Source organism: Bos indicus, chromosome 4 (assembly GCF_029378745.1).
Source record: "Bos indicus isolate NIAB-ARS_2022 breed Sahiwal x Tharparkar chromosome 4, NIAB-ARS_B.indTharparkar_mat_pri_1.0, whole genome shotgun sequence".
NCBI classification, from domain to species: domain Eukaryota; kingdom Metazoa; phylum Chordata; class Mammalia; order Artiodactyla; family Bovidae; genus Bos; species Bos indicus.
This window is the reverse complement of record NC_091763.1, coordinates 65,724,838-65,751,036: the sequence shown is the minus strand read 5'-3', so window position 1 is coordinate 65,751,036 and position 26,199 is coordinate 65,724,838. Positions and strand designations below refer to the sequence as shown.

At 49.3% G+C, this 26,199-nt stretch overlaps 1 protein-coding gene across 6 annotated transcripts; it reads left to right on the top strand.

Moving 5' to 3' along the window:
• Positions 1 to 7,513: 7,513 nt before the first annotated feature.
• On the top strand, positions 7,514 to 24,551 carry GHRHR (growth hormone releasing hormone receptor). Of its 6 annotated transcripts, none has more exons than XM_070787873.1 (14): positions 7,514 to 7,682; positions 11,571 to 11,673; positions 11,802 to 11,909; positions 12,682 to 12,779; positions 13,930 to 14,027; positions 14,538 to 14,670; positions 16,081 to 16,234; positions 16,535 to 16,595; positions 17,165 to 17,234; positions 18,100 to 18,191; positions 18,650 to 18,779; positions 19,493 to 19,534; positions 21,551 to 21,655; positions 22,382 to 24,551. In XM_070787873.1, exons 1-14 carry the CDS (start codon positions 7,626 to 7,628, stop codon positions 22,448 to 22,450), a joined length of 1,320 nt encoding a protein of 439 aa, XP_070643974.1. In that variant the 5' UTR covers positions 7,514 to 7,625; the 3' UTR covers positions 22,451 to 24,551. The 6 variants fall into 6 exon arrangements, with proteins under 6 accessions (XP_070643974.1, XP_070643973.1, XP_070643976.1 ...); XM_070787872.1 differs by having other exon boundaries at positions 14,538 to 14,676; XM_070787877.1 differs by lacking the exon at positions 7,514 to 7,682 and adding an exon at positions 7,965 to 8,245 and having other exon boundaries at positions 14,538 to 14,676.
• Positions 24,552 to 26,199: the final 1,648 nt, after the last annotated feature.

Genomic DNA, 26,199 nt, shown 5'->3' with positions numbered 1-26,199 from the left:
CTTCTCCAGGGGATCTTCCAGCACCTTTAGTTAGTGGGTAATAGCCTCTTCAACCCCAAAATAAGCATGTGAAACGTTGAGTCCGAATCTTTCCGTGAATGACAGCATGCAGCTTGGGCCCCAGACAGCTCCTGGGGCTGGGAACCTGGAGACCTGGATCCCAGTCCCAACTCAGAGAACACTTTCCCAGGTGACCTCGGGTACCTCGGTTTCTCCTTCTGCAAAATAGGGACAATTACCCACACTGGGCATGTGCCAGGGACGGTTGGGCCTGTACCTCCCACACGTAGCGCCTCTCGTCAGGCCTGGCTGGAGAAAGCCTGCTCTGGGAGGAGGGCAAAGTCTGCGGGAAGTTTAAAGTTTATCAAGAAATGAGTTATCCATACACAAATCAAAGCGCGCGCCTTCTTCAGTTAGAGAACAAAGTGTCGCATTGTCTAGGTGCTGCCTGGCTGAGGGCCGGTGCGCCTCCCCCACCCTGCCACTCCCCTTGTCCCACCCTGCCCCACCCCCATTTAGCAGGTGCTCCTGCGGGGCCGTAATTTCTGCTCAGGGGAAAAATCACTTTGGGACTCTGAGATTGACCTGAAAACCTGAGAAGAGAAACGGATTTGCCTTCAGAGCCCAGAGGCTCTGGTCCTCCTCCTGATCCTGATCCTGGATGGAGACTGGGACCTGACCCAGCCCCAGCCTGAGCCCTAACCTTGACCCCAGTCTGAGCTCAGAACCTGATCCAACTCTGACCCCAAAGGGATCACAGACTGAACTATGACTCCGGACAGAGACTGAGCCCTGACCCCAGCTTCATGCAAAGCTGGGTCATAGGCACATGTGAGTGGTCATGGCTTCAGGCAGCTGGAGCTCTAGAGCCTCAGCTAAGTGATTCCCTTTCAGAGGGCCAAGGATGGGGCTTCTCTCCATAGGGATCCACGCTGAGGCCCCAGGACTCCAGCTCCTGTGCTAGCCTGTTCCTGCCCCTGAAGGAAGGACAGAGTCATGGAACAGGAAGAGGTGCTAAAACTCAGCCAGGGACAGGGCTCGCTCCAGCCTTGCTCTGGCCAAGTACCCTCTGTCTGCAGCCCACTCGAGGAAAGCAGATCAGGGCCAAATATCCAGAAAGAGCTGCATCCTGAGGCCTGTCCATCAGCTATAAGACCCCAGCCCCAGCTATGCACATGCCTGGAGCCATTTTGAGGCAAGGGCTGCTTTCTAGCCTGGCCCCTCCCACTGACATCAGGAAAAGGCAGCAGTTACTCAGCATCACCACCAGGGGGCAACAGACATAGGTGGGACTGAAAAGCCTGTGCGGCCAAGTGCCTTGGGGCTTTTGCTGTGGGTTGGAGGGATTCTCAGGGAGAAACCTGATAGTCCATTAAAAAAAACTCCACCTGCTTGTAGCGAGGACAGACTCTACCCTGACATCTACAATACCCACTGGTGACAAGGAAAACTAAACACTAGCTACTGTGATCTTAATTTTAATTTTACAAGTAGTGCACAAATACATTTTCTTAAACATTGGAATACTGGAGCAAAAGCAACTATTCCATTCCCTACAGTCTATACCTTGCCCCTTTCCTTTTTCTCCATTTTTACAATTTTGGTGTGTGAGCTTCCAGACATTAAAAAATATGTATTTATATGTATATCTATATATGTTTATGTGCTTAATCGCTCAGTTGTGTCTGACTCTTTGCGAATCTGTAGATTGTAGCCTGCCAGGTTCCTCTGTCCATGGGGCTTCTCCAGGCAAGAATAGTGGAGTGGGTTGCCATGGCCTCCTCTAGGGTTCCTAACCCAGGGATGGAACCCAGGTATCCCACATTGCAGGAGGATTCTTTACCATCTGAGCCGTCAGGGAAGCCCCAAAGGGAATTCCCCTAACATGATAAAGGCCATATATGAAACCCACAGTGAATATCATACTCAATAATGAAAGACTGAAAGTTTTTCCTTAAGAGGAGGAACAAGACAGGATGTCTGCTTTTGCCACTTCTAGTCAGTGTGAACTAGAAGTTCCAGCCAGAATAATTAGGCCAGAAAGAAATAAAGGGCACCTAAATTGGAAAGGAAAAAATAAAATTACCTCTGTTCACAGATGACACAATTAGGTGCCCTTTATTTCTTTTTCTGGCCTAATTATTCTGGCTAGAACTTCTGGTATTACGCATCTACTTCTGCTTTATTGACTACACCAAAGCCTTTGACTGTGTGGACCACAACAAACTGTGGAAAATTCTTAAAGAGATGGGAATACCAGACCACCTGATCTGCCTCCTGAGAAATCTGTATGCAGGTCAGGAAGCAACAGTTAGAACTGGACTGGTTCCAAATTGGGAAAGGAGTATGTCAAGGTTGTATATTGTCACCCTGCTTATTTAACTTATATGCAGAGTACATCACGCGAAATTCCGGGCTGGATGAAGCACAAGCTAAAATCATGATTGCCGGAGAAATATCAATAGCCTCAGATATGCAGATGACACCACCCTTACGGTAGAAAGGGAAGAGGAGCTAAAGAGCCTCTTGATGAAAGTGAAAGAAGAGAGTGAAAAAGCTGGCTTAAAGCTCAACATTCAGAAAACTAAGATCATGGCATCTGGTCCCATCACTTTATGGTAAATAGATGTGGAAACAATGGAAACAGTGAGAGACTTTATTTTCTTGGGCTCCAGAATAACTGCAGATGATGACTACAGCCATGAAATTAAAAGATGCTTGCTCCTTGGAAGAAAAGCTATGACAAACCTAGACAGCATATTAAAATGCAGAGACATTACTTTGTCAATAAAGGTCTGTCTAGCCAAAGCTGTGGTTTTTCCAGTGGTCATGTATGGATGTGAGTGTTGGACCACTGGTGCTTTTGAACTGTGGTGTTGGAGAAGACTCTCGAGAGGCCCTTGGACTGCAAGGAGATCCAACCAATCAATCCTAAAGGAAATCAGTCCTGAATATTCATTGAAAGGACTGATGCTTGAGGTGAAGCTCCAATACTTTGGCCACCTGATGCAAAGAATTGATTCATTAGAAAAGACCCTGATGCTGGGAAAGATTGAAGGTAGGAGGAGATGGGGATGACAGAAGATGAGATGGTTGGATAGCATTACTGACTCGACTGATCGGTCTGAGCAAGCTCCAGGAGTTGGTGATGGACAGGGAAGCCTGGCATGCTGCAGTCCATGCGGTCCGAAGAGTCAGACACGACTGAGAAACTGAACTGAAATCACTTTCTATTACTCTGCCTTATAGGGAAGCAGAAGTTCCTCAAGTATGTATTTTTGAAATCTTTCCCTGTTGATACAAATAGAATACAAATTGAAAGGGTAAACTTACCCTTTCAATTCTTTATACTAGTCTGTTGTGTGAATATACACATTTTATTTAGCTGTTTCATTATCATTGGACTTCTGTGTTGTTTTCTGGGTTTTACTGCATATTACAAATGATACTGGGCTTCCCTGGTAGCTCAGTGGTAAATAATCTGCCTGCAATGCAGGAGACTCGGGTTCAATCCTTGTGTTGGACAGATCCCCTGGAGAAGGAAATGGCACCCCATGCCAGTATTCTTGCTTGCAAAATCCCATGGACAGAGGAGCCTGGTGAGCTACAGTCCATGGGTTGCAAAAGAGTTGGACGTGACTTAATGACTAAATAGCAACAACACAAATAATTCTGCCCTCTAGAACGAATATCCAGGAATAGAACTTCTGGTTTATAGGGTAGGTTCATTCATAGATATAAAAGATTATATCATACTGTCTTTTCAAAGTGTGTGTACCAATGTTCACTCTCATCTGTACAATATGGAAGTACCACTTCCCCAAATAATTCTAAACATCATATTGTCAGACATAAAATTTTAAGCAATGTGATAAGTAAAAAAGAGTAACTCATTATTTTAATTTTCATTTTCTTGAATATTAGTGATGCTGAGCATTTCTTCATCTGTTCATTGCTCCCATTTTACTTATTTTCTGAATTGCTGTTTATATCCTTTGCTCATTTTTCTATTGGGTTATTTTCCTCTTATTATTAATTTTTAGGTATTTTAAAATAAAGTTTTAATACTATATCTTTATCATTGTTTGTCACAAATATTTCTGCCAGTCTGTAGTTTGCTTGTAGTTTTATTTATGGGGTTCTTTCTTGAACATCAGATCAGATCAGTCGCTCAGTTGTGTCCGACTCTTTTCGACCCCATGAATCGCAGCACGCCAGGCCTGTCTGTCCATCACCAACTCCCGGAGTTCACTCAGACTCACGTCCATCAAGTCAGTGATGCCATCCAGCCATCTCATCCTCTGTCGTCCCCTTCTCCTCCTGCCCCCAATCCCTCCCAGCATCAGAGTATTTTCCAATGAGTCAACTCTTCGCATGAGGTGGCCAAAGTACTGGAGTTTCAGCTTTAGCATCAGTCCTTCCAAAGAAATCCCAGGGCTGATCTCCTTCAGAATGGACTGGTTGGATCTCCTTGCAGTCCAAGGGACTCTCAAGAGTCTTCTCCAACACCACAGTTCAAAAGCATCAATTCTTCCGTGCTCAGCCTTCTTCACAGTCCAACTCTCACATCCATACATGACCGCTGGAAAAACCATAGCCTTGACTAGACGGACCTTTGTTGGCAAAGTAATGTCTCTGCTTTTGAATATGCTATCTAGGTTGGTCATAACTTTCCTTCCAAGGAGTAAGCATCTTTTAATTTCATGGCTTCAGTCACCATCTGCAGTGATTTTGGAGCCCAAACAAATAAAGTCTGACACTGTTTCCACTGTTTCCCCATCTATTTACCATGAAGTGGTGGGACCAGATGCCATAATCTTCGTTTTCTGAATGTTGAGCTTTAAGCCAACTTTTTCACTCTCCACTTTCATTGTCATCAAGAGGCTTTTGAGTTCCTCTTCACTTTCTGCCATAAGGGTGGTGTCATCTGCATATCTGAGGTTATTGATATTTCTCCCAGCAATCTTGATTCCAGCTTGTGCTTCATCCAGTCCAGCGTTTCTCATGATGTACTCTGCATATTCATTAAATAAGCAGGGTGACAATATACAGCCTTGACGTACTCCTTTTCCTATTTGGAACCAGTCTGTTGTTCCATGCCCAGTTCTAACTGTTGCTTCCTGACCTGCATACAAATTTCTCAAGAGGCAGATCAGGTGGTCTGGTATTCCCATCTCTTGAAGAATTTTCCACAGTTTATTGTGATCCACACAGTCAAAGGCTTTGGCATAGTCAATAAAGCAGAAATAGATGTTTTTCTGGAACTCTGTATATTTATTAATGCCAATGTGCTCAAACTTACTACTCTTTTCTTTAAGATTTCTTTTTATGTAAAAAAAGTTTCCCTTCTTCTGAGGTTGTAAAAACAAATTTGCATTTTTGGAAAAAATCTTACTGCTTTATAGCTGGGACTTTAAGCCTTTTAGAATGTATATTTCATAAATGTGAGCTAAAGAGCTAATCTTATATTTTCCATCCAAAGAATTGATTATTCTAACTTTCTTTGCTGAGAGTCCAGCTTTGTAACATGTTCTCTGTGATTTACGCTCTGTATGAGGTTCTCTGTAGGCCTTTCCTTTTCTTATTCCAGAAACCCAACAAGGAAGGTATCATGCCTGTTTTTCAATGAAAAACTGAGGTTCAGAAAGGTTAAATAACTTGCCCAAGGTCACACACGCTGTGTGTGTGAGAGAGACCTGTTTAAGTCTGCCCTTGAACTCCAAGTGGTAGAGTCAAACTCTGAACCCTGAGCAGATACAGAAATAGCTGGAGATGGAAGTACAATGACCCTGGCCGGTTCAGAAGGGACAGTGGGCCTGGGGGGAAACTTGAGGAACACACACAATTAAATCAGGGTCTCTCAACCTTAATTCTATTGACCTTTAGAGTGGACAGTTCTTTAGGTGGTTGTGGGGGGCCATCCTGTGCATGGTAGGATTTTAACAGCATCCCAGTTTTTATGGCTTTTATCTCTTACATAACATTAGTACCTTGCCACATCTCCTCCCTGCCCCTGACTGCTGGCTGTGACACTGAAAACTGTCTCTAGGCATTGACAAATAGATAATAATCAGTAGTAGCATTAATATCAGTTATTAACCCTCAGTAACACCAATTGATGTTAATTATCAACAGTGATTGATTGCAGATTTTATCCTTGGACTGTTGCCTCTCTGTAGCTAGGGGACAGAGGCTCTGGCTTTCCTTTTAAGCTACACCTGCTCAGTGCTCTGTCTCTGGCACTGCATCCTTACTCAGCCTGTCAACAGGGGGACTCTGCTTTACCCTGCAAATGTGCAAGCTGGGCGCGATTGAGCCCTGCCCCAGGTCATGGCCAAGCACATGAAGACGCTCGCACAAGGGCAGGAGTGTCTGGGGCTGGGGGTGCCTCGTGCCTTCCTTTCAAAATATTTTTCTTTGTTGGTGATGAACACAAGTGGAAAAACACAGCCCTGCTGATGTAAAATGACTCCTCAGTCCAGATGTGGCAGGGACGAGAAGCTTCATCATTCATGATTGGCGTCAGGCTGGAAACGTGTGTGTCACAGAGTCCGGCCTGACAAGCTCTGGGATTGCAGACCTGCAAACAGATGATGGGACCTGCCAGGTACTGGCACCTTCGGGATCCTTGAAGATATAATGCGATTTCTAGACGCCCCAGTGCTGTGCAGGGTTCAGGGCAATTTAGAACACTGTTTCTAGCCTGGCCGACTGAGATCCCTCATTTTAAAGTCTGAAACTATAATAAAACTGACAGGGTAATGAATATTCAAATTAATCTGAGCTGCTGTGTAGGTTCTCTTGTTTCTGCCCCTGATAACACTGGTTTTGCCCCACTCAGGATGGCTTAGCTATGTGAATCTTCTTGCATGCTTCCTGTTTTTCCCTGTTTCCATATGGACTTCCTAAGAGACTTTGACAAGCCACCATGTAAAGTCCAGAGCCTGGATCCCTTCAGACTTCACCTCGCCATCCAGACTGGTATCCTTGCTGGGAACAAAGACAAGGTTTTGCTGAAACTATTATCTTCACGACCAGCCGATGGGGATGCATGGGAACTTATGATTGTGCGTCCTTTTCTAAGATTCCTGTTGTCCAGACTCTACTGACACCCTATCCACTTCTGCTGGGTCCCCAGGGCTCCGAACTCATCCTTCAGCCCGGTGGATGAGGCTGAGATCACAACTAAACTGGGGTCCCCGAGTGTGGACTCAGGCCTTCTTTGCTGAGTCTCCTTCATTTGGGGGGCCTCAGAGGGCTGGGCTCAGAGAAGAAAATTATATAAAGAATAGTGACCTACTGGGGCAAGAGGTGTCCTGCAGCTGCCATTTGTCTGTGACCTTGGTAATGTTAGGACAGACATGGGCAGACTTACAGACGAAGTCAAGCCCTTCCCGCCAGGAATGCAGAGTTCTACCCTGAGGCTGTGGCGGAGCTGGGCATGGTGTTCTGAAATCCTGGTGAATATTCAGTGGGTTCTGTCCCCTTCACTAGCTCCTGTCTATGCAAACAGCCACCTGGGAAGGAGAAGCAGAGGGTGTGCTGGCAGCGGTGACAACAGGGGACAGTGGAAGGAACGCAGGGTCACCGAGGCTGACCCAGGCAGCTGTCGCCGAGCTCCCACCATGGACAGCAGGGTGTGGGGTGCCTGCGTCCTCTGCTTGCTGGGCCCCTTGCCGATCGTGAGTAGCCAGCTCAGACCCTCCTGCCCCTCCCACTGAGCTTGAGATCTGGGAGCCACTGGGCCATACTGGGATCCGCTACCCTTCCCCGGCGCAGGAGTCTCTCTACCAAGCAGTCTGGTGGCCTGGCTTGGAGAACTCCTGACACCTGCGGTCCCCACCTCTCCTCCCCCTCCCTTCCCAGGCAGCCTGCTCATCCCTGGGGAGTTCTGACAGCAAAATGTCCTTCCTGGAGTTGAACTGAGTTCGCGTGCCCATTGCATCCCTGAGGGCCTGTCTGCATCCTCGGGGCCACAATACTCTAAACAGTACCTCAAACAGTACCTCTGCCTCCCTTTCATACCCTGAGTCTTCTCCACACCTCCTCCTCCGACAAGCTTGCAGAGCCCTCCCAGCCACCACGATCCCCGGAGCCACTTGATTGAGTTGCTTCCTTTGAAGAGGGTGTGGCCAGGGATTGAGTGTGTCTGGGTAGTAAGTGAGAAGTTGCTCCCCCCTCCAGCTTCTGGGAGCCTCTCCTTCGAAGGGCACACCCTGGGCCCTGAGCAGCTTTCCACAATCAGGTACAGTCCCGAGGCCCAGAAGGCTGGGGAGCGGGCTGCCAGGAGGGGTGTACTTTCCCAGAGTTAGTACAAGTGACAGTGACTTGGGGACCAGGATGGGAGACACAGTCCCAGATTGGAAGCTGCAGCTCCCAGGGTCTCCTGCGAGCTCACGGGACTGAGGTTGCCCTCTTCCTCCACTGGCTTGTGTGTGAGTGTGTGTGTGTTTGACAGTGTGTGCATGTGTGTGAGTGTGTGTGTGTGTGTGAGTGTGTATGTGTGGCCGGGGCTGCACCTGCTCTTTGCACACGGCCTTTGGGCTTTGATACCGGTGCTGTGGATTTGCCATGTGACCTAGGTAAGTCCCTTCCTGAGCCTCACTTGTCTCTTTTGTAAAAGAAGAAAATAACATCTGCCCCGCTGAGCTATTGTGCCTGGAGAAGGATCTGACTTGTTGGAGGCTGGGCCTGCAGTGCATCATGGGTGACTTCTACTGCCCACCCCGCACTGCACAGAGTGGGGCCTCCTCCTTCTCATCTGTGTGCACCCCACAGGAAATGCATTATTCTAGAAGGGGGACTGAGATCCTGTGGGGGTCACTCAGTCACTGGTGCCAGGGTCAGGGTTAGCACTAAACCCCAGTCTCCTGGTGTGGGCTCTGTCCTGCACAGAGCCCAGGTCAGCTATAGCCATGGTCAGCCAGGCCAAGGCATACAGGACAACAGTCTCCCCTCAGGAGGAGTGGGGTCCTGGACACAGGCTAGATGATCCCTGATCCCAAGGTGAGTAGTTGGGGATCCAACCAGAATATTGGGATAAGTCTTGGAATGATCCACGTCTTCTCATCCCTGGCAGTTTCCACTCGTGACCACACACCTGAGTCATGAGTTGAGCTTCCCTGAATTTTTCTTCCCTTGGGAAGTGTGGTGGCTGTCTATTTCTCCTTTTGGTGGGAGGCTTCCCACCAGGGGCCCTAGTTCCTTTGGCCTCGGTGGTCCAATAGTCAGGCCCTGAGAAGGCGTCTCAGGAAAGGATGGGATTGTAGATGTGGAGGGGAGGAGGGCAGATGGAGCCCATGGTCCCATATCAGGCCCCGCCCTGTCCATCTACCCCACTGCTGTTGTGGATGTATGGGGGAGGTAAGACTGGGGTTCTCCTCTGAAGTGGCACTAGGCTCACTGAGTCCTGGGAAGAAGCCAAGAAGTGCTCCCAGATTGGAGATCCAGAGCCCGGGCTGCAGGTGGAATCTGCATGGTGAGGTCCCAGGGCCCAGGCAGGAGGTGGCAGAGCTGAGCCCAAGCTGGCTTTGGGGGACTGGGGTGAGCCGGTCAGGACAGGGGTGTCCTCCCCTGCAGGGGCGGGTCTGATGGGGGTGACCCTCCTTACTGGTCAGCGTCTCCAGGTCCTCTCCTAGCCCTCTGGCCTTTGGGTCCCTTCCATGTGGTCACCTACTGTCGACTGCCCCCATTCTAGCGTTTGACGTCTCTGACCCCAGCCACTGTCTCATACCCACTATGCTTTTGCCGTGCCTGGGTTTCTGTCAAAGGACACTAGGAGTTAATGAACCACCTGCTGACATGGACTCTGTGCCAGACACTTGGGGCTTGTGTGTGCACATGTGGATGTGAGGATGGCCATGGGCAGGGCTCTCCCCTCACACAACTCAGGTACATCTGCCCACTCTCTTGTCTGGGCACGTTCTAAAAATATGCTCCTTTCTCTTCAAACGTTCAGCTCAAATGCCACCTCCTCAGTCCTTGCGAGAAGGGCCACCCTCCAGTAGTGCTTGCCCGGCCCCTGCTCAGTTTGTATTAGATATATCAGGACCAGGTGTTAACTCTCTTCCTCACCACACTGCTGCTGCTAAGTCGCTTCAGTCATGTCCAACTCCGTGCGACCCCACAGATGGCAGCCCACCAGGCTCCACCGTCCCTGGGATTCTCCAGGCAAGAACACTGGAGTGGGTTGCCATTTCCTTCTCCAATGCATGAAAGTGAAACATGAAAGTGAAGTCGCTCAGTTGTGTCTGACTCTTCACGACCCCATGGACTGCAGCCCACCAGGCTCCTCCATCCATGGGATTTTCTAGGCAAGAATACTGGGGTGGGGTGCCATTGCCTTCTCCACACTCTTCCCTGGTAAATCCTTGGGGACAGAAATCTACACTGATTGAATTTGATGTATATGTTGGATTCAAACTTGGGATGTGGATCCATGTTCACAGTGTAAGGAGCGTGTCTTGTAAAGCTGAGTTCCTTCTCATGTGTCTGTTTGGGGCTGTGCCCTGTTGGATGGTCAGCTTTTCTCCAGTCTGGGGGAGTGGGAGGGAGAGGTGTTAAGAATTCCTGCCTTTGACTCCAGCTCCCTGGAAAACTTGTTAAAATGTGAAGTCCTAGATCCAGCCATAGATCTCGGCGTATTCTTGGCTCATTGCAGTTGATCTCTGGCTTAGTTAGAGGCACACTTTCAGAACTACTGCTAGAGGGTTTCCAGAAAAGCAGCTTGTTTCCTAGCTGATCACAGAGATCATTCCCTGTGAATGATCTGATTGTTGGGCTGCACGTCAAGGCAGGTATCCCTCCATCTATCGTCCATTACCCATCCATCTCTATGTGCATCCTATCCCCCTATCCATCCACCCATCCACCATGCATCCATGTGTCCAGTCATCCATCTATCTATGTGTGCTTAGTCGCTTCAGTCAGACTCTTTGCAACCCCTTGGGCTGTAGCCCACCAGGCTCCTCTGTCAATGGGATTCTCCAGGCAAGGATATCAAAGTGGATTGCCATGCCCTTCTCCAGGGGATCTTCCTGATCCAGTGATCTAACCCATATCTCTAACATCTCCTGCATTGGCAGGAGGGTTCTTTATCACTAGCGCCACCTGAGAAGTCCATCTATCTATATTCTGTATGTATATTCACTCATTCTACCAGCGGGCCACACAGTTACCCATTCATTCATTCATCCATGAAGACATTCATTTGCTCCTTCACCTCACTCATGGCAAGAAAAAAAAGCCACTACACGGCTGCATTGTTGAGTTGACCATCCCCATGCCATCTTCTGAAGACTTTTACTTAATGTGTCTCAGAACTGACTTCCACGAATTGAAAAGGGGAAGCCTTTGTCCAAATCTCCATTTATTATCCCTCCCTCCCTGCTTGCCTGCCTTTCATCCAAATAGCCATTGCGTTTCTTTGATGAACCTGGTCCCTGTACCTAACTAAGAGCCCAGCTGTGGAAACGAATCAGGCTTTACCTCTGTCCTCAGATCACTTGACCAGCCAACCTAGAAGAAGCACACACTGGCTTGGCTCATGTCATTCATCCTCTGCTGCACAGGTCCTGGGCCACGTGCACCCAGAATGTGATGTCATCACTCAGCTGCAAGAGGATGAGCAAGCATGTCTACAAGCTGCCGAAAGGATGCCTAACTCCACCTTGGGTACGGGGCTGGGGAGGGAGGAGGTGGCTCATCGTGGGTTTCTCCATCTCCTTCAGTTGCACCGCTCAGGATGGTGGACAAGCCTGTCCCCTGGGCTGAGTCCTTCCTGCTCCCACTTCGCTGTCTAGGCTGCCCTAGGATCTGGGACGGGCTGCTGTGCTGGCCAACGGCGGGCTCCGGCGAGTGGGTGAGCCTCCCCTGCCCGGCTTTCTTCTCTCACTTCAGCTCGGAGCCAGGTGAGGGGTGCTGGCGGTGGAGATGGGGGGAAGAGCCGAGGTGAGGTGGTTTCCTCGGGCGGTGGTAGAATGCGGTGGCCACGTCCTGGCTTTGGAGTCAGGCAGACCTGGATTGAGCACTGCCTTACTCCTACTTGTCTTTAGTTATGAACTTGGATGAGTCAGTTACCCTCCCTGAGCCTCAGCTTCCTGACCTCCTGTGACCTGGGGAGAACAAGAGCCCTAGCTGCACAGAGGGTGCGGTTGGGCCTGGGAGTGCTGTGCTTGGGGTCAGGTACTGAGCACTTGTTCTCTGGGTGTGAGCGGGAGGTGTGAGCAGGAGGTGTGAGCAGGAGCACTGGCCATGGGGGTGGAGAGGCAGAATCAATCTCCCCATAAGGTGCTAACGGTTGCTTTGTCGGGGAGAGTGGAAGGGCAGCCATGCTCTGCCTCACCTCCCTGGCCTGGGTGTCTGCGGTGGATGGTTCCTCCGGTGGCAGAGAGGGCCTCCTTTCTTTAGGATGCTGGGGACCCAGTTCTCTACTCTGCTCCAAGGAAACTGTTCTCTCAATTAACAGAAGGTGAGTCTGAGGCCAGAAAGGAAGGTCCCAGAAGGTGACCCAAGCAGGCAGGACACCAGGCCTCTGGAGAAAAGGCTCCCCTCTCTCTGCTGCAGAGATGAGCTGCCTGTGCAGACTCGACCAGGGTCACTCCCTGCTCCCCCACCTTCCTGGGGAGAAGGGGAAGTCGTCCTGATCACATCTCAGCTTCCCCGGCTCCGCTTGCCTCCTAGGGGCTGTGAAGAGGGACTGCACCATTGCAGGCTGGTCGGAGCCCTTCCCGCCTTATCCCGAGGCCTGCCCTGTGCCCCTGGAGCTGCTGACTGAGGAGGTGAGAGGCTCGTCACAGATGTTTGTGTGGCCGGTAGACTGCACGATGGTAGGGGCTGCCACTTCCGTTGAAGTTGGCGGGTCGGAATGTGAATGACAGCACACTTCTGGAAGATGGCTGGAAGAGAGGGAGTGAGAATTAGTAGAGAGCAACTTGCTCCAGAGTGACAGGTGGGCTACGCTGCTAGGAGGAAGAGGGAAGCAGAAGGCAGGGTGGGCAGTGTTACCTGGCCAGTGTCTCCTCGACACCCTCTCTGTGCCCCAGCTCCAGGACTGGGAGCTGGGGGTGGTTGCGGGAAACAAAGGCTCTGAGTTGTTCTGGGCAAGGACCACTGCAAAAGCTCCCTGCCCTCTCTGATCCTCAGTCTGTGGAGTGGTGTGCATGGCTGTGGGACAGCGAGGGAAACCCAATGATGGAAGTGACTCCTACCCCAGCAGCACACTCCATGCTTCCAAACTGAGCAGTGCCTTGGCAAATTGCTTCCATTCCCATAACCCCATAGCTCTCTCCCTCCAGCCCTGAAGGCAGAGCATGAGTCTGACATTCTTTCAGATAAAAAGACTGAGTCAGGGAGGGGCAGTCAGGGGTGATTGCCTGCATCCCTCAGGGGAGCTGGATCCCTGATCAATCCCCTCCCCGCAAGGCTACACCTTCTGTCTCCATCTCCGGGATCCAGGCTGAGTTGATTGATTCAAATACTTGTTTGTGGAAAGAGCTTAGCCTTGAAGCTGTTCCTGCTCTCCCCTTTATTTGCGGATGTCGTGTTCCCAAGCTAATGAGCAAGCTGGATGTCAATAAACAAACCCGATTTCCTCCTGAGCTTTGTCACTCCCCAGGGACCCACAGTTTCTGTGGCAGCTTCTTTCCCCCATCTCCCAGCAGCAGCTAGAGTTAAGCATCTTGATCCTCATCCTTCCCCCCCACCCCCGCTTCCCTCCCCCATCCTGTTCCCTCGCTAGCTTACAGGCTGTAAACAAACTCCAAAGGGAAAACTCCAAAGGGAGCTTGCCTTGGTCCCCACAGACACCCCAGCCTCACACCACACCGACAGTTTGGGGGTAGAATTCAAAGCATCACCTGCTTGATGGTCAAGCCTCCCTTTCCTCAGAGGCCCCATTGCTGAGATTCCTTCTGCCTCCACTCTCCCCAGAAATCCTACTTCTCCGCGGTAAGGATCATCTACACCATGGGCCACAGCGTCTCAGCCGCGGCCCTCCTAGTGGCCATCATCATCCTGGTTGCTCTCAGGTTTGCCATCCCCATTCCCTGCTCCAGAACCTTCCCTGCCTCCCCGTCATCCACAGCACCAAACCTGATCTTCCGCCTGGTTGTCAAAGACGTTCCCAGGGCTACTGTGGTCATTTCATCTCCTCTGTGAAGCCCTTCTTGACTATTTCAAGCCTTTGGTTGCTGCCCTCCTAAAGCTTTCTCCAGCCTGGCCTGAGCTGTTGTCTCCTGGGAATGAGCCTCGTCTCTGATTATCCAGGGGCAGAGGGTGGGGGTCCCCTGTCATTTCTGCCTCTGTCCTCCATGTAATGAGCTCCCTGAAGGCAGGGAACTGATGTTTTCCCTCCCCTCACCTGCACTGAGCCTGGTTGTCTTACAAGTTAAAGCTGAAGCCTTACATTCAGTGCAATGGATCCAATCTGATAACAGCCAATCCAAGCCCATGTGATTCACCTCCCTCCTTGCTCAGTCTCCCCAAGCCTGCTCTCCCTCCTTGCCTCCTGTTTTCCTCACCCCTTCCACTCCCTCCAGGAGGCTCCACTGCCCCAGGAACTACATCCACACCCAGCTGTTCATCACCTTTATCCTCAAGGCGGCAGCTGTGTTCCTGAAGGACGCCACCCTCTTTCACCGGGAGAACACGGACCACTGCAGCTTCTCCACTGTAACAGTCATGGGTGGGGGTGCTGGTGTGGGCGAGGAGGTTGGATTAGAGACGTCAGCCTGTCCAGTCCAGTGGGCTGACCCCGGGGCTCTGGCTTTGCCAAGGACAGAGCTGGAAAGCCCCCCTCCGCCTTCCCGCCCCTCCTTGGGGTCAAGTCCTAAATCCTCCTGTGCCTAGCCCCATCATTCCCTGACTCCACTCTCTGCTCCATGTTCTGTATTCTGGTTTCATTCCCATCCCGTAGCCCAGCCCAGAGCACACTTCACTCCACTCATGCTTCCATCTCACACTTCCTCTGGGCTCTGTCTCTGCTGGGTGTGGGTGTATCAGGCGCTGGACAAAGCCAGGTCTCTTCTTCAAGAAGCACCCAGGATGCCTAAGGGGACAGATTGTACCAGATTACAGGACCATCAGGTAGAGGGAGCTGAAAGCTGGGAGAGAACAGGAGAGGGCTTCAGGGAGGAGGTGGCTTTGGAGCTCTGGGGAGGGGGGAACGGGCAGCAATGATAGGGAGAGAGCAGGGAGGACCAGGGTGAAGCAGCTCTCACAGACAGGAGAAGCTGGGGCCGCTCCAGGAAACAGGGAAGTCATCATGGGGGTGGGGAGGTGGACGAATGAGAGGAGGCCAAAAATAAAAGAAGTTGGGCTGAGTGTGGGCAGCTCTTACTAGGTTTTCTGACACTGTACCGGAAATGAATAGATACATGAATGAACACGCCAACAGATGACCTTCATTCCTTAATGAAAGAAACAATAATAGTATATATACTTAGTGCTTAGGTACCAGGCATTATGCTAAATGCTTTACATGTATTGTCTCATTTTCTTTCCTATGTATATTTTCATTTTAGTTCCGTTTGTAGATGAGGGATATTTGGGAGGCCACCCAGCTGCTGAGTGCTGGGAATGGGGCCACGCACTCAGAGCACTCGCCTCTGAGCTCAGAGTCAAGCCACCCAACCGATGAGCAGAGTCACTCAGTGAATGAGTGAATGCATGGGTGCATGCATGTGTCTTCGCAGGATGGAGCTCTGCAAGAGTAATGGTGTTCCATAGCCTCAGCTCTAGGGAGAGACTTGAGCTCAGGAGGGACGGCGAGATAGTGTCAGTAAAAATAGTAGCAATTTGTATACAGGGTTTCCATTTAATCCTTATGATGAGACCATGAGTTAGGGGTTGGAAGTTTTTCATTTTATATGTGAAAAGTTAAGGTGTGGGGGGGTTACCCAGATGATAAACTTGAAGCCAGGCTCTCTGGATCCCAAATCTGTGTTCTTCACAACCATATTATATATACTACCACATCCCCTCGGTGGTAGCCCAAAGTGGAAGAGACCTGGGGGTAGGGGAGCTTTGATGGGGCTCCAGTGGGTGTCCTGGCTCTGAGGCGCCCAGGCCCCTGGCCCACAGGTCCTGTGTAAGGTTTCTGTGGCCATTTCCCATTTCGCTACCATGACCAACTTCAGCTGGCTGCTGGCAGAAGCTGTGTACCTGACCTGCCTCTTAGTCTCCACATTGCCCAGCACAAGGAGGGTCTTCTGGTGGCTGGTTCTCGCTGCCTGGGGTGAGCACGGAGGGCTGGTTTGGGCACCATGGTGGGGGGCGGGTGGAGTGGGTGGAGGATTGGGGATGACCAGGGAGTTCACACAAAGATCCTTTCAGCTCACTCATGATGACTCCAAGGCCCAGAAAGGGGAAGGATGGCTGTAGTCGTACAGCGAGTGTTGAGATCAGGACCAGGTCCCCTGCCCCTGGGCTCTCACAGGGTCCTGCCTTCACAGTGCCCTGTGTGATGCTGGTAGTGGTGGTGGGAGGTGGGCACAGGATGCAGACCCTTACTCATGTCTTTTCTGTACCCCCACAGGGCTTCCTCTGATCTTTACCGGCATGTGGGTGGGTTGCAAGTTGGCCTTCGAAGACGTTGCGTGAGTTTGGGCTATCCCTTCATCACACCTGTACTGGGTCCTGATGAGGCTGTCCTCCAAGCTGGGATGAGAAAGGGGAGGTCCCTGGTCCTGACTTCAGGAACTCCCAGGGTTGGGTGGGGGTGGGGAGGGGTAGGAGGCACAGTCCATGGATAACACAGAAGAGGCTTGAGCCTGGGCAGGAAGGGGGCACAGGGTCTCGGGTTTCGGGATCTCAGGGGATAGGGGCTGTAAGAAGGGACCTTCCAGAATAGGGGAAGTGTTGGGGCCACAGAAAATAGCAAACATGACTGATTTTTGAGAAACTCATCCACCTTGGTGAAAGGAAAGGGTGAGCCCCTCTTGAATTAGGGTGTCCCTTTGGAAAGGGCCTAAATGTCTCGAGAAGATAAGGCTTGTTTGGGGTAAGGTGAGGCTATAAGGATCGAATTCTAGAGGGAGGAGCCTAGAGCTGTAGGTAGAGGGAAGAAAGGAGAGAGGAGCAGGGGTACCCCAGAAAAGGGCTTCTCAGCAACTGCGCTCTGTTCCCCCGCCACCCCGCCATCAGTCCAGGCCTGCCCTCTCTTCAGGTGCTGGGACCTGGACGACAGCTCCCCCTACTGGTGGATCATCAAAGGACCCATCGTCCTCTCTGTTGGGGTCAGTGCCTGAGGCCAGTGTCCTCTGCATTATTCAGCCGATCTCCCTGGGCCCACCGAGCAGCCATACACAGCAGGAAACATGACTCCAGGCTGGGAGTCAGGATACCCTGGGTTCGAGCCTGACTCCCCAACAGGTGCTCTGTGAGGCCCTCTCTGGACCTCAATGGTGAAAGTCACTCAGTCGTGTCCGACTCTTTGTGACCCCATGGACTATACAGTCCATTGAATTCTCCATGCCAGAATACTGGAGTAGGTAGCCTTTCCCTTCTCCAGGGGATCTTCCCAACCCAGGGATCAAATCCAGGTCTCCCGCATTGCAGGTGGATTCTTTACCAGCTGAGCCACAAGGGAAGCCCATGAATAGCCCATTGGAAAAATCAGAGCTCTGGCTTCTTCTAACTCAGAATTTTGATGAGTCTGGTGGCCTGGTTGCAGATCACCTACCATTGCAGTGAGGCCTGGCTCGGGGCGTAGAAGGAGCAGCAGCTGAAACCCCTACCTTGCCCACATTCAAGGCAAGGCAGCCAGGACTGGTTTGCATGGCCTAGGTGAATGCACACATCTTTGTTGATTTTGTAATTGTGCAAAGTGAAGGCCACATGCTTTTTAGAAGAGCCTGAGAGGTGCTGGAAGCAGGATGAAAGGTATGACCTCCCACTTTTGGCCTGGGACTGGAGGAGGGGGACCCTGAGCCCAGGATCCCCTGAGCACCATGTTGGACCTCCCAGTCTCCAGGTGGCAAGGTCTCGAGCAATGACCTGCTCATCCTGGACCTCAAAGACCTGAGGTTTCTAGTCCCCAAAGAGGTCCTACCCCAGGCCATTTGGGTCACTCCTGCCACTTGCCTGCACCTCCATTTCCAGGTGAACTTTGGGCTTTTTCTCAATATTATCCGTATCCTGCTGAGGAAACTGGAGCCAACTCAGGGCAGCCTCCACACCCAGCCTCAGTACTGGTAAGGTGTGTGTGTTTGTGAGTGTGCATGTGGGGGTGTGTATATGTGTTTCAGGAAATTCTGGGGACATAACTGGTGCAGGAGTCAGATGGTTCTTTTTTATTCATGATTAGGCATCCATCATCTTGGTCCTGTGCTTCTCCCCAGGTTCCCAGAGAGAGAATAGTTCTGGTCCCTGCCCTCCAGTGAAACACAATATAGGAAGGATGGGGGTCCCAAATAGCCAGTTAGCAACCCACATTGTGGGTGATGAGTGTGGAGATCAATTTCTATGGGAGCCTGCGGAAGGAGATCCTTTCTAAATGAATCATGGGGTTAGAGTACAATCTGGGAGGACTTTCTGGAAGAGGTGTCCTTGAATTAGACTTTGAAAGATACATACACTTGACTGGGATAAGTTGAGACCAGAGCATTTGAGAGAGGGAACAGCAGAATCCAGGCCTTGTCTTCTTCTGCAGGCGTCTCTCTAAGTCAACGCTTCTCCTCATTCCTCTGTTTGGAATCCACTATGTCATTTTCAACTTCCTGCCTGACAGTGCTGGCCTGGACATCCGCCTCCCCCTAGAACTGGGACTGGGCTCTTTCCAGGTGAGGGTCCCCACAGTACTCTCTCCTTCCCTCTGAGTCTTTGTGTAGGAGCGGGGGGTGCTGCTGTCCACAGGGGTGGTTGATTTCATGGCAGGTGAGGGTGACTAGACCAGTTATTCTTCCTTCCAGATACTCATTCATCTATTCAACTGTCCATCTGTTTGTTATTTTATATCCATCTATATCTTTATTCATTCAACTATCCCTGTATCTATCTACCCATCCATCCGTATATCCATCCGTCCACTCTATTCAACATTTTGTTGTTGTTTAGTTGCTCAGTCATGTCCGACTCTTTGCGACCCCATGGACTGCAGCATGCCAGGCCTCCCTGTCCATCACCAACTCCTGGAGCTTGCTCAAACTCATGACCATTAAGTTGGTGATGCCATCTAACCATCTCACAAATTCAGCATTTACTGAGCACCTATTATGTGCCAGGCTCTGTGCTCAATACTGGGGGATGCAGAAATAAATAAAATCAGAGAAACGGGCCATCAGGCCAGTGATAAAGCTTTGGAATGCTTGCTACGGCAATTACATATGACAATATGCCTGGCACATAGTAATGTGATGAATATGTCTACTTTGCATTTTTCCAAAGACCTGGCCCAGGTCACAGCCTGTTGGGGGTGGGGGAAAAGGTAGTAGGAAGACTACAGACATCCAAGGCCAGGCCAGGGTGATGGGGTCCTTTCTCTTTGACCTCACAGGGCTTCATTGTTGCTATCCTGTACTGCTTCCTCAACCAAGAGGTATGTGACTCAGACTACCCTTATTCTTTAAGCCTTTCCTCCCACCACTCCTAAGCCTACCTCTCTCCTGTCCAGCCCCTGTAAACCCCACCTCAGGCCATAACTTGAGTCCTGCAATCCTTTGTGGAAATCTGTCCTGAGTTTCTGGATCAAGCTTAACCTGAATACTTCCTGTGAACATCTTTTATCCATCCTTCCTCTGGTCTTGGCCAAGCTTACTATCCATTCATCATGAGGTAGAAAAGGCCTCTCAGGGATTAGAAGAGGGATGTAGGGGCTGGGGTGGGGGCTAAAAGGGGTCCTTCCATTCTGTATTCCTAAAATTGAACATCAGAGAGAGTTACGGGAAGGAGTAAGTCAGATCCTAGAGAGACAGAGAGAAGACACAGAGGAAACAATAAAGTCTAAGGTAGACACACAAAGTCTAGGAAAATATATTCAGGCAAAAGACAGGGAAGATGATGGAGAGCAGAGGCAGGGGTGCTGAGAGAGAGCACCTGGAAGAGATACGCAAAAAGAACAAACCAAAAAGGTGAACACACACGTGAACAGACAGAATGTCCCTGTCCTGCCCAGTCATGTCTGACTCTTTCCCTTGGGATTCCTTTGTCCATGGGAATTTCTAGGCAAGAATACTGGAATGTGTTGCCATTCCCTTCTCCAGAGGATCTTTCTGACATAGGGATCAAACCCAAGTATCCTGAATTGCAGGTAGATTTTTTTTTTGGCTGTTTTTTGCCACTTTATTATTATTTTTTTGATTGAAGGATAATTGCTTTACAGAATTTTGTTTTTTTCTGTCAGACATCAGCAAGAATCAGCCATAGGTACACCCATCAGGCCTCCCTCCTGAAAGTCCCTCCCATCTCCCTCCCCATCCCACCTTCTAGGTTGTCACAGAGCCCCTGTTTGAGTTCCCTGAGTCATACAGCAAATTCCCATTGGCTACCTATTTTACATACGGTATTGTAAGTTTCCATGTTACTCTCTCCATGCAGGCAGATTCTTTACTGTCTGAGCCACCAGTAAAGTCCCTATAGACAGAATAGATGGTGCCAGTGCACTTGTAGAATCATGGAGAGATGGCAGAGAGGAGTAAATTATAACATCCAACCCAGAAGACACTTCGTATTTTCCCCTTAGGACAGACTTGCTATCGGGCAGTAGTGTGAGAATTTAACTCTGTCCCAGCATTGGAGAAGGAAATGGCAACCCACTCCAGTGTTCTTGCCTGGAGAATCCCAGGGATGGGGGAGCCTGGTGGGCTGCCGTCTCTGGGGTCGCACAGAGTCAGACACGACTGAAGTGACTTACCAGCTTATCAGCTGTTCTGCTAGAGAAGGCACTGGCACCCCACTCCAATACTCTTGCCTGGAAAATCCCATGGATGGAGGAGCCTGGTGGGCTGCAGTCCATGGGGTCGCTAAGAGTCAGACACGACTGAAGTGACTTAGCAGCAGCAGCAGCAGCAGCAGCTGTTCTGCTGGAGACCTGGGTACACAGACCTGCCAGGCTCCAGCTGTGGAGCATTGCTACCCCTTACCTGACACTTCTGTCTCTTCTTGGCTCCCTCTCTTCTGACATTCTTTGCCTCCAGTAGCCTCTCTGAGTCTCCTGCAGACTTATTTGGGATCTGGGAGCAAACACAGGACTTCCATACCTGCCTGTAATGGCTCATGGGCCCTGGGCTACTTGGAGAGGACAGAGTACTTATTTTTTGGCCAGAAACTCAAGAAAACACCCATAATTGTCTTTAAGTGGTCCAAGACAAAAGCAGTACTAAAAGACAGAGAAGGAACCAAACGGAATGGTCAGAAATACTTGCAGGAAGGAGGAAGTAGTATCCTCTAGAGGTAGTACTTAGCTGTGGCTGTGGCCAACCGTAGCTTCTCCTGCTGCAGGAAACCCCTGTCTCAGTTTCTCCTGCATGGCCTCCCCGGCACCCTCAACCCCACTGGGGCTGAATAAAGAAGTGACAGTGGGACCTTCCTAACGCCCTCCCTCTTGTTCTTGGAGGTGAGGACTGAGATCTCGCGGAGATGGCACGGCCACGATCCTGAACTTCTGCCAGCCCGGGTGACTCATATCAAGTGGACGACGCCTTCACACTTGAGAGTGAAGGTGCTGACATCTGCATGTTAATCTGGTCACAGCCTGTGACTGGAGCCCACACCTGAACTTGGGCAGCTACATGGGTCTACCACCCTCCACAGCGTCCCATGGGAACTCTCATGCTTCCTCCCAGCACTTCTTTCCTGTCTCATTCCTGACTCTCTTTCCCAGGTCCTTTTGTGTCCGCTGCTGTTCTTCTCATGTCCCTCCTCCTAGAATCTGGGCCATAGCCCAAGGCCAGAGGAGCCAATAAACTTGTAAATGAATAGGTACACGTTAGAGTGACCCCATCCACCTCTGTGGGGGAGGGATCTGTAAGCTTTGTTTGGACCATGATGCTGGCATGCGTTTATCACATCTCAGTTCTTGTCACATCCCCATCACAGGTCTGTGCAGGAATCCTCTTGTTTAATTCATTAAAAAATATGTATTCTCTTTTGTCTCTACTTCCATTCCCCTCTTCTACAGGCAAACATTCCAATGTGTTGAATGCGGATACTTGTTTCTGTGTTCTTGCAAAACACGTAGTGTTGTGTGTCTCTGTACTTTTAATTTACATAAATGCTGTCGATTATATGCCTCATCCTGCTTCTAATGTTTTTCCTCTCAGCACAGTACTTTCAAGAGAGCCACCCATGTTGCCGTGTGCCCATCTGGTGGCTTGTTTTGACTGCCTTATGGTGCCACCTGGTGTCACCAGCCATATGTGACCATCCCGTCTCCCCCTGCCTCTAGGTGACTGTTCCCGTGCCCTCTTGTCCCCAGGCCGGGGAGCCTTTCATCGGGACACATTCCGGGGAGTGAAAGCTGTGCCAATTCAGCCGATATGCCTTTTCTTAACACGACAGAGTGGTTCCAGATTGCACTCCAGAACTGCCAGCGAGATCTCCACTCCCACCAGCAGCTCCACCAACACTTGGCATTACCCAGCTTTTCAATGTTTGCAAGTCAAATGGGTGTACGGTGACGTCTCCTTGTTGTTTAAATCCACATTCCTCTGATAACTAATGAGCGAGCATCTCTTCTCTGCTTGTGCCTGTTAGCCTTTTAGGTTGTCCTTCTGGAAAATGCTCGAATCTCTCTCTCTACTTTTCTCTAGGGTGGAGGTTCCTCGGTTCTAGGTTTTTCTCTTATGTCTTCTCCATTGCTTGCCCTCCTGTGTCCCCAGCCTGCTTCTTCCTCCCAAGTCCTCTGCCCAAGTGCTGCCCCTGAAGTAATGCAACATGCTTTTTTTCCCTTTAGTTTCAAATCAGAAAAGTAGTTCATCCTCATTGCAGGGCATTTGGGAGATATAGAAGGGATTTTAAAAGAAAATAAAAATCAGCCAGTGGGCACTTCCCTGGCAGTCCAGTGGTTAACACTTTGCCTTCCAATGCAGGGGTGCAGGTTGGATTCTTGGTTGGGGAGCAAAGATCCCACATGCCTCACAGCCAAAAACCAAAACATGAAACAGAAGCAGTATTATAACAAATTCAGTAAAGACCTTAAAAAATGGTCCATATCCAAAATAAAAGTCATTAAATTAAAATATCAGTCATAATCTCATTACCCAAAGACAATCACTACTGACATTTTTGTATGTTTCCTAAAATATTTTTCTCCTCTGCTTTCTTGAAATATCATGAGATCATGATATATTCATAAATTTCTGTCATGTCTTATATTTAAAATGAACATAAATGATATATAAAAATGGACAACAAGCACATGAAAAGATGCTCAATGTCATCAGTCATTGGGAAAATGCAAATCAAAATCATAATGAGAGCATTTTACACCCAGTAGAGTGGCTAAAATGAAAAAAAAAAAAAAAAACAAGTATTCACAAGGATGTGGAGATATTGGAACTCTCATGCTTTGTTGGTGGAAATGTAAAATGGTACAATTGCTTTGGCAAAAAGTCTGGCAGTTCCTGGAAAAGTCCAAGATTTAGTTACCATGTGACTTGGCATATAGGCAAAAGAATGAAAAACTCATGCCTGTACAAAACTTATACATGAATATTCATAGCAGCCCGGCTCATAACTACCAAAAGATGGAAACCCAACTGTCCATCAATTATTAAATGGATAAATAAAAGGTGATATATCCATACAACCAATAACAAAAAGGAATGAAATATGGATACATGATTCAACATGGATGACCCCTAAAAATATTGTGCTAAGTGAAATGACTTAGATATGAGATTTATTATATGATTATTTATTATATGATTTCATTTATATGAAATACTCAGAATAAGCAAATCTATAGAGACAGAAAACAAATTAGAGGTTTTCAGGATTGGGAGGATAAACTGATTACTAATGGGTACTGAGTTTCTTTTAAGGGGAATTAAATGTTCTAAAATTAGATAGTGGTAATGGTTGCACACTCTGTGAATATACTAAAGACCACTGAATTATATACTTTAAAAGGGTAAACTTTTTGACATGTGAGCTGTATCTCAATAAAATTGTTATTCAAAAAGTAAACAAATAGTTGCTGCAGAACTCTTGCAGACCTATATTCTGCTTCATAGTTTGTAAAGCCTATTTAATAGTCTTTTTAAAGCAGCAATATTTCCAGTTTTATTTCATGTATCTAATATTCTTTATTTAACCAATTAATGTTTTGCAAATATTCTACTGGTGAACTTTGCTTCTAATTTCTTAATAGTTGTGATGACAAACTTCTTTGCATGTAATTCTTCATGTACAACTCAAAAAAAATAAAAACATTAGAGTAAACCCATAAACATAGAATTTTTTAGCCAATACAACGCAGGTGATAAGTATTTTAAATCTCATTGGCAAACTGCCTCCCAGAAAAGTTGACTCAGTGTATTCTTGCACAAGCGGTGTGAATGTGATGGTCTCTCTGCTTCATTATTTCCATTAAAAGTATCTTCATCAGCTTAATAGTCAAACAGTGGTTTCCTGAAGTTTTAACTGGTGTTAGGTAGAGGTTAGTTAGCAGTTGGAAACAGTGGTTGAAGCAGAAGTTCACTTTGTGAATGATCTATTCCTTCCTTAGAGGCTTCATCTATGGCCCAAAGCCTACTTCTTGCTTCCTTCTAGTTTTTACTGGAGTTTCAAATTCCCACCACTTTTTTAGCCTCTTCCATTACAAGAATCCCCGGACTGGGACTGTATTAAGGGTTCCTATCTATGTCCTTTGACTGGCAAACCCCTCCTTTGTTGGGGCCTTAGCATCCCCATCAGTATGGGGAAAGAAGTCGGTCAGTAAGTGACTTCTGCTGCTGCTGCTGCCAAGTCGCTTCAGTCGTGTCCAACTCTGCGCAACCCCATAGACGGCAGCCCACCGGGCTCCCCCGTCCCTGGGATTCTCCAGGCAAGAACACTGGAGTGGGTTGCCATTTCCTTCTCCAATGCATGAAAGTGAAAAGTGAAAGGGAAGTCGCTCAGTCGTGTATGACTCCCAGCGACCCCATGGACTGCAGCCTACCAGGCTCCTCCACCCATGGGATTTTCCAGGCAAGAGTACTGGAGTTGGGTGCCATGACCTTCTCCAAGTGACTTCTGAGTTCTCTACAAAAGAGAAATTGAATTGCAGGAAACAAGATAAGTTGAGGCGAGCAATGCTTAACTTGGCCACCAGATGGCAGAACAATTGCAGTGAAGAACCCTGGATGGGCTGACAGAACTTCCAGGATGAGGCCCCAGCACTGGTGATGATGGATGCAGAACTCCCAGGGCCTGGGCGTAGTAAGCCCGGAGGGCTGATGGAGAAAGGGGCTCCTGGTCTGGCCAGCATAGGGGAGCAAGAGGCTCCTGGAGGAGGGGGGCAATGCAATACCCCTAAGCCCTTCTGACCTCAGTCTTGAGGAGTAAGAAGCTGATGAGAAGAAAAAGAGCTGAAGAGATGGGAGTGCTCACTGGAGTCTCCCTACAGGATTCACAGCAGATTGGGGTAGGGGTTCCCTGGACACCTGGTTCTGTGCAGGTAGAGTAGGATTTCCCACCATCCACTGCAGCATTTTCCTTCCAGCCATATTCTCCGCAGATCCTAAAAGGCATTTTCTAAAGGAAAGGAAGAAACTCTACTTCCCTCCTGTTGTGTCCAGCCTGTGCTCCTCTCCATTGTGGGGAGGAGGAGTGATGGTAAAAATGAGGGGCTTGTTCCCTGTCCCGGGGAGCCCTCAGGAGTATTGAAGCTATCCCCAAAGATAAAACTTGATATAAGGATGGGTGTGCTGGGCTAAAATTTTCTTGGCTGTGGGAACTCAGAGAACGGGGTGTTGGTGAGGGCAGGAGCAGTCAAGGAAGACTTCCTGGAGGAGGGGACTTGGGTTGGTTGTATAGACTCTAGAATTCCACAAGACCAAGCACCACCATCTGCTGGGCAGGAAGCAAGAATGTGGCTGATCTCAAGTTGGGTAGCAATGTTTGGAGGAAGGGTCTGCAGGACAGGATGGTGGGCATCAGACGGAGACTTCGTTCTCCCCAGGAATATTCATGGGCATTCCTGTTAGAGTGCTGGGTTCTGCAGGGCCACCCATTTGCTCAGTACATGCTTAGGTGGCAGACAGCTTGTAGAGCCTAGAAACA